At 40.1% G+C, this 7,500-nt stretch overlaps 2 protein-coding genes and 1 long non-coding RNA gene across 4 annotated transcripts in view; all 3 read left to right on the plus strand.

Moving 5' to 3' along the window:
- Positions 1–7,500, plus strand: part of LOC143109255 (hormonally up-regulated neu tumor-associated kinase homolog A) — a 28,798-nt gene that overhangs the window by 9,335 nt on the left and 11,963 nt on the right. The window contains exon 3 of the mRNA XM_076271913.1: positions 15–70. Coding sequence (XP_076128028.1) covers positions 15–70 — 56 coding nt within the window. The remainder of the gene's footprint in view (positions 1–14; positions 71–7,500) is intronic.
- On the plus strand, positions 143–5,094 carry LOC143109697 (uncharacterized). The gene is made up of 6 exons (XR_012983935.1): positions 143–1,410; positions 2,024–2,052; positions 2,191–2,272; positions 2,607–2,687; positions 3,212–3,262; positions 3,546–5,094. It is a non-coding gene; the product is annotated as an uncharacterized LOC143109697 (long non-coding RNA).
- Positions 5,145–7,500, plus strand: part of LOC143109696 (uncharacterized) — a 3,417-nt gene continuing 1,061 nt past the window's right edge. The window contains exons 1-6 of one of the 2 annotated variants that reach the window (XM_076272499.1): positions 5,145–5,535; positions 5,623–5,721; positions 6,261–6,332; positions 6,416–6,487; positions 6,571–6,642; positions 7,330–7,404. In XM_076272499.1, coding sequence (XP_076128614.1) covers positions 5,358–5,535; positions 5,623–5,721; positions 6,261–6,332; positions 6,416–6,487; positions 6,571–6,642; positions 7,330–7,404 — 568 coding nt within the window. In that variant the 5' untranslated portion in view covers positions 5,145–5,357. The remainder of the gene's footprint in view (positions 5,536–5,622; positions 5,722–6,260; positions 6,333–6,415; positions 6,488–6,570; positions 6,643–7,329; positions 7,405–7,500) is intronic. The other variant, XM_076272500.1, reaches the window with a different exon arrangement.

Below are 7,500 nucleotides of genomic sequence, written 5' to 3' on the forward strand. Positions count from 1 at the left end.
CTGTCTCCCAACAGGGACCTGAAGATTGAGAATTTCCTCCTGGACGAGCACAACCACATCAAGATTGTAGGTCAGTGGTGTGCAGGGAGTGTCCGTGAGTCAGTGCATACGTATATCTGTGCTTTGTGTGTGTGTGTGTATGTGTGTGTGTGTACTCATTCTACCGACCAATAGGGGACTATGGGTTGATTGCACACCAACCAATAGGGGACAATTGAATGAGTGGGGACCTAAAACCATAGTCCCCACCAGGATAACAGCTATACATGATAGCAGCTGTCATGCTAACATACCTAGCATCAATATCTCTGAAAGTTTTCATCGTCCCCAAAAGTTCTGATTTTGTCCGAATGTGTGTGTATGCTGAAGATCGAAGCTTAGGAGTGAGACACCTTTGGTCAGTGGCTGTATTGCAGGTGTGTAAACTATGCTGCAGGCTCCACCCCAATGACATCGTCTGAAGTCAGGTTCCGCCTACAGAAGTGGGCATTGTCACATGATGTATCAGGTGACCATAAGCCACCAAGAAACCAGGAAAAGACCGTTACTGGAGAACAGCAAAGGAAGTTTACCCATAGGCTAAGGTTACTAGCCTATTAGACATGGTGAAACCAAGTATATTACCTCTATATTGCCATATTCAACAGAATCTTCATAAAAAGCCTGTTTCAAAGTTGTGTTTTATCTATGGCCTATGATAAACCTGGTTTAACGGGTAAACTAACTTTAAAGTTTGCCTAGATTTGTGTGTTAACGCCACTCCTTCCAGCAACATGGCCATCTTAGTTTAATTTTCATGTCATTGATTACTTGTTTGCACAAATTAATGAGTGATTATTCAACATGGGCTTCAAGTAGGCTACTTTACAGGCCTAGCCTACTATTACTAGAGTATTACTAGATTACTACGTTTGAAATCGTCTGTGTTACGTTCGCTAATTGCATAGTATTCAAGCACTTCTCGACTAATGTCCCCATATAGACTATAGGACCCCCCCAACATTTTGGCGGTTTGGCTGCACTCCCTTTTCCACTCTCGCACTCGCGGTCTCATCAGACTCAAGTCCCCAAATAGACTATACGAACGGATCCCCCCACCCCACCCCAGATGCTTTTGGCGGGCTCAGTTTTACATCCATATTACTAGGCTATATCAGCATTTCTTGTATTCCATAGGTTTAGTCTAAAACATTTCTAATTGAGGATACCGGAATATAAATAATTAATTAAAATAAAAATGTATTAATTTTGGTTATTTTATTTCAAACAACGCAAGAGATTCACGTCCAATCAGCAGCGATCTATCCCACAACGTCTTTCTTCTACAACAAGAAGTACTTTGGCAAGCGCCATTTTGATGAAACCAGGAGTAGGTGAAAGTGGAGGAGAGGACACGTGTGTGCTGTAACTGTAAGTTTATGTTCTGTCTTGTATTGCTTTATACTTGAGAAACATATTTTTGCTAGAAGAGCAGGGTAGTTCTTGTTGCTACGTTATAATCGCATTAACGTTAATGTTAGTTACTGGATACGAGTCTAACACCACTCCGCTGGTACTACGGTAGTAAGTGTTGAATTAATGCGATGTATAACGTTATACTTTTACTTTTGACGGCTTTGATCCTCGAAGCCTGCATGCTTAAACCATGTAACGTTTCAGCAAGCCTACCAAATGTCATTAAGATGGCAAGCAAACGAAGTTCCGCACGTTAGCAAATTACCTACAAATAGACGTTAGCATAGATGGTCTAACAGGGGACATCTCTGCACGTTGGCAAGTTCACCTAACGTTGCCTGACAAAACCAGACAGCATGCTAATGAAGTAAACACGTTAGCAAGCTAACAAAGTTATCTAAAAAGTAGAGACCTTGCTACTGTTAATAAGTCAATACTTTAGCGAGCTATCATAATGACAAAATAGCTTAACAGCCTAGTTATACAGACATTAGGCTAACGTTAGAGATATTAAGTTGTTTTCCCCCCATGATGTCAGTCTTATATTCTTCTATTATTATCTCCTTAGATTACTTGTTGAGCATGTGAAATGACAAGGTAAGCATTTCAAATTTGTATTCCTATGGTCATGCTTAGTCCAGACTAAATTTGGGCTAACATATTGATGTATAATATGTATTAGACTATTATTAGTGTAATGGTGTAAAATGCATGCTTTTCTTTTCTATTGCACAGTACCAACTCGGAGAGGTTCTTAAAACGGATTTTAGTTTTGCGCCAGCATCACTCAAAGTGTGAATCCCTGTATGATAAAATGGTATAGTTAACAGCTACACTCTCATTAGTTTGCACATCACAGTAATGACAATTCTCTAAATAAATTGTATATGGGATGAGGCAAAATTGTAATATAAGGATGATGATGTTCTTATTTAATCAATAATAGACCATTTAATGCAATGAACTGCTGTAGACCCAGGACTTGGAGATGGAGGCATACTGTAGATGACTGTTACTGTTTGCCTGTGTGCCATGTGAAGAAAGAGCAATCATTATTGTTCATATGCAATAAAAACATTCTTGAGAAAATGTCTTATGGGCATGAATAGTGGAATTAAATGATCATTTCATTGCTTATATGTTTGTTACAGGCAACCATGGGGAAGCAGGAGAGCGATGCAGAATCGAGATACAAAACGGAAGGCCCAAAAAGAACAACAAAAGCACGAAATGTAAGTAATTTACATTCTAAACATGTTAAATCACCCAGTGTTTACTCCAGGAGACGTGTTGTGTGCTACAGGTGTGAACACAAAACTCGGAAATATGTTTGGACCTGATTCTCCTTATATTGTCCGGTCTTATGTGATGGCTATATATTTGATTCTCTGTATATTGTCTGGTAATATGTGATTGCTATATACACTATATTTCCAAAAGTATTGGGTCACCTGCCTTGACCCCGATATGAACTTCAGTCACATCCTATTCTTAATCCATAGGGTTTAATATGACGTCTGTCCACTCTTTTAAGCTATAACAGCTTCAACTCTTCTGGGAAGGCTTTCCACAAGGTGTAGGAGTGTTCCCAGAAGAGTTGAAGCTGTTATAGCAGAAAATGGTGTCATATTAAGCTCTATGGATTAATAACAGGATGTGACTGAAGTTCATATGGGGGTCAAGGCAGATAACCCAATACTTTTGGCAATATAGTGTATATATTTGATGTCCTCCTATGTGTTCTTGTCCTCCACAGAACAGTGCTTCAGAATTAGTTCCAGAGCTACAGCGAACGGAAAGTGTGTTTGTAAGTGATAATATAAGACTACTTGACCCAGTGAAATATGGGAGAACAAATTGTGTTTGTGTATTTGTTGTACAATGTTGTCTTGATGTTAATGAATGAGTTATGTTTTATCATAGATGTGGTGATAGTTTTCATAGTGTTAGTAGATTACATTTCATAGATACTCCTATTACTCTCATTCATGGTATTTGACTTCATCACAGCTTTTTTTTAATATCAGTAAGCAGACTGCAAAACTTTCTAAACATTGCTTTAAAATTAATCTTTGTTTTTCTATCTGAAGCTCACAAAAGAGATGCTGGGCATTCCAAGGGATTCTTTGCCCAGCAGTGAAGATAGTGGCAGTGAGGACGATTATGTTCCGGACTCAAATAGCAGCAGCTCAGAGGAGCCCAGTGATGAGGAACCTGCAAAGAAGGTCAGGCCCAAAGTTTCTTCTGCCAAGTCCAGTGATGAGGAACCTGCAAAGAAGGTCAGGCCCAAAGTGTCTTCTGCCAAGTCCAGTGATGGCACAACAGTAACAACATCCTTTTCTGTCACTGACAATGAGAAGTCTTCAAGTGAGTCAGTAGTTGTAATGAATGTTAAAAAGAAATCAGATGGGTCAAGGGCCTACAGCAAAAGGCATTTTTGTCTTTTTTGTTCAAAGCCTTATGCAAAAATGGCAAGACACTTGGAACATGTACACAAAAATGAAGCAGAAGTAGCTGCAGCTGTTAGATTCCCCAAAAATTCAAAATCAAGAAGAATTCACCTGGACCTTCTGCGCAAAAAAGGAAACCGGGCACACAACATTGACGTGATTCGTGAAGGCTCTGGCGTGATAGTTCCTTGTAAACAAACAAGTGACAGTAATATCAATCCTAAAGATTTCCTGCATTGTTTAAGCTGCCAAGGGCTTTTCAAGAGAAGGTTTCTTTGGAAGCATATGAAAAGGTGCACTTTGGCTAGACAGTGTGGGGTACTCAAACCTGGCAAAAACAGAATACAATCACTCTGTGCAAACGCTCAACCTGTACCAGTGGGAGTAAGTGATAAGTTATGGAAGCTCTTAAGTGAAATGAGTCAGGATGATGTTACCCATGCCGCTAAAAATGACGTGTGCATTGTAAAGATGGGAGAGCAAATGTTTAACAAAATTGGCCATGATCCTTCAAAACACGAATACATTAGGCAAAAGATGAGGGAGATTGGAAGACTGCTGTTAGCAGGTACACGGGAATCCCCAATGAAGACAATGGAGGATTTTATTCTTCCGTCGAACTTTCCACATGTTGTGAATGCTGTGAAGGATGTAGCAGGCTTTGACAGTAACTCCAATTCTTTCAAAATACCTTCACTGGCTTTAAAATTAGGCCACAGCTTGCAGAAGATTGCGAGCATTATTGAATGTAATGCAATGATATCGGGGAAAAAGAAAATTGTTGAAAATGCACAACACTTCAAACAAATTTACCGAACATGCTGGAATGAAAAAGTTTCCTCATCTGCACTGAAAACACTTTCAGAAGCGAAGTGGAACACCCCACAACTGCTGCCATTCACTGAAGATGTTAAAAAAATGCACATGTACATGGATCAAAAACAAAAAGAAGCATACCAACAGCTAACAAACGAGGAATCATCAAGGAACTGGGTTGATCTAGCTGAAGTAACCCTCGCTCAGCTCATACTGTTCAACCGTAGAAGAGAGGGGGAGGTGTCAAAAATGCGCCTGACTGCCTTCACTGCAACTGATGTGCCCTTGCATGCAGATGTAGCTGAGGCTCTAACTGCTCTAGAGAAGAAGCTGTGTGAACACTTCAAAAGGATTGAAATTCGTGGGAAGAGAGACAGGAAGGTCCCTCTACTGCTAACCCCAGCAATGCAGGCGTCCATGGAATTGTTAGTGAAGACTCGTGCATCCTGTGAGGTTCTCGAAAATAACATCTATTTTTTTGCCAGACCTAGACAAGAAACGTTTATTCGAGGCTACAAGTGCATTCACCAGTTTGCAAAGGAGTGCCAAGCCAAATACCCAGAGCGCTTATCCTCTACGAAATTAAGGAAACATGTATCCACACTTTCCAAGGTTTTGAACCTCAAAGATACAGAAATGGATCAATTGGCTGATTTTTTGGGCCACAACATCGCAGTCCACCGCAAGTTCTATCGTCTGCCAGAAGGAACACTACAACTGGCTAAAGTTAGTAAAGTCCTGATGGCCATGGAAAGAGGGTGCTTAATGGACTACAAAGGAAAGAATTTAGACGAAATTGAAATTGATCCCAATGGTAATTATGATGTTCAAGGTTAATGTTAATCTCACTATGATTTATACATTTAGTAGATTTCACAAGTTTCTGATTGGTGTGCTTTAGAAACAATTCCAGAGGAGAGTGACCATTCAGAAAGCGAACTGACAGGCGAAGAACTAAGCCCACCTTCTACATCCTACCTACCTTCAGCTGCTAAGAAACGTAAGTATTAAGGGTAACAGTGTTTCCTCTACATTTATTTCAGCATGGCGGCCCCCCCATTGTTTAATTAATACCGCCACGGTATCAGAATCAGGGCAGACGCACATTTGCTTTTTAAATAATCCTGCGACGTATCCTCCCCTGCTGGCTGCTGCTCACATAGCAATTTAACAATAAGTAGCCTAAACTAGTCAGAGGTTACTATGGCCCGTCCAGTTTCAGTTTACATATTATATATTGTATTGATGTAGCCTATTTAAAGCATTAACTTTCTTCTCAGTGTTTCCTCTTCATTTAGCAGTGCCACTGCTTCAGAATTAGGGGAGACGCAAAATATTGTCTGGAAGCATAGTACTAGTAGGCTAAATGCCCTCCGCTGGCTGCTGAAAATTGCAGTTTAAGAATAAACAGCAATGCTAATCCGAGGTACCTGCCGCCACTGTTAAAAAAAATCTAGCGGAAACACTGGGTAATATGAATGCTTGCAGGTTGTCTTGAAGGTGTTGAACATGATGCTGATTTTAATGTCTGAAACGCAGGTACTTCAAAGAAGAAACAGTGCATGCAATCAGAGGACGAGTCCGAGGATCCAGGTTCAGCTGCTAAGAAACGTAAGTATTAAGAGTAATATGAATGCTTGCAGGTTGTCTTGAAGGTGTTGAACATGATGCTGATTTTAATGTCTGAAACGCAGGCACTTCAAAGAAGAAACACTGCATGCAATCAGAGGAAGAGTCCGAGGATCCAGGTTCAGCTGCTAAGAAACGTAAGTATTAAGAGTAATATGAATGCTTGCAGGTTGTCTTGAAGGTGTTGAACATGATGCTGATTTTAATGTCTGAAACGCAGGCACTTCAAAGAAGAAACATTGCATGCAATCAGAGGAAGAGTCCGAGGATCCAGGTTCAGCTACTAAGAAACGTGAGTAAGGTTTTGTTCATGCCTAACTGATAAATAAATGTCATCGGAGACAGCAGGGGCCATATTCACAAAGAATCTTAAGGCTAAAAGTAACTCCTAACTTTCAGAGAATGCTGTAGCAACATAATTGACATCCCCTGAAAGTCCTCTGCACGTAACTTTAGGTATGGACAACAAATGTAGCCACCACATCCAAACGATTCGTAAATGTACGTAGCCACCATGTTATTCAGCTATGCCGCGACGACCTATGCGGTACATGCTCACAACGTTGCCACAATATAACTGTCAGCTGGGGAGTAACTCAAAGTATTTTAGCCCTAAAAGTAGCACCTAAGTCTGGGATAGCTTAGAAATAGTCAAGAGGACTCCTAACTCACTAAAACCTTTTCACAAACATTTGGGTAACACTTTACTTGACGGGTGAGTTCATAACACATTCATAGCAGCTGTCATAAACTGCACATAAAGCATTCATGACTGTTTCATGATACATGACTCAATATTCATACCAAACCTTTCATGAATGTGAAGCAAAAAATAAATAAATCAGAAGCAAAAAATTGCTTCTCCTCTTTGCAAACGTGTCTTCATACAGATTCATTTTAAAAAATGTTGTTTGCCCTTCACAAAATGTGTGTTGCAGACAGGACGGTGATTTGTGGTGTGAAATTGTTTGTTTTTTAGGCACATCAAAGATGAAGAGCCAAAGTAAATGTGATGAAATGAACTCCGATGTTCCAGATGCAGCATCCAAGACATGTAAGTATGATGGATGTTTGTGTTCTGATATGAACTTATGTAGTCCGATCAAAACTAGTGTAGCAAATGATAGGGTTTGTGTTCAAGTAAATATGT

This window comes from Alosa pseudoharengus, unplaced genomic scaffold (genome assembly GCF_046254945.1).
Source record: "Alosa pseudoharengus isolate Yale_2024_CS ecotype anadromous, Long Island Sound unplaced genomic scaffold, YU_APseudo_1.1 YU_APseudo_1.1_scf_7, whole genome shotgun sequence".
Classification (NCBI taxonomy): domain Eukaryota; kingdom Metazoa; phylum Chordata; class Actinopteri; order Clupeiformes; family Clupeidae; genus Alosa; species Alosa pseudoharengus.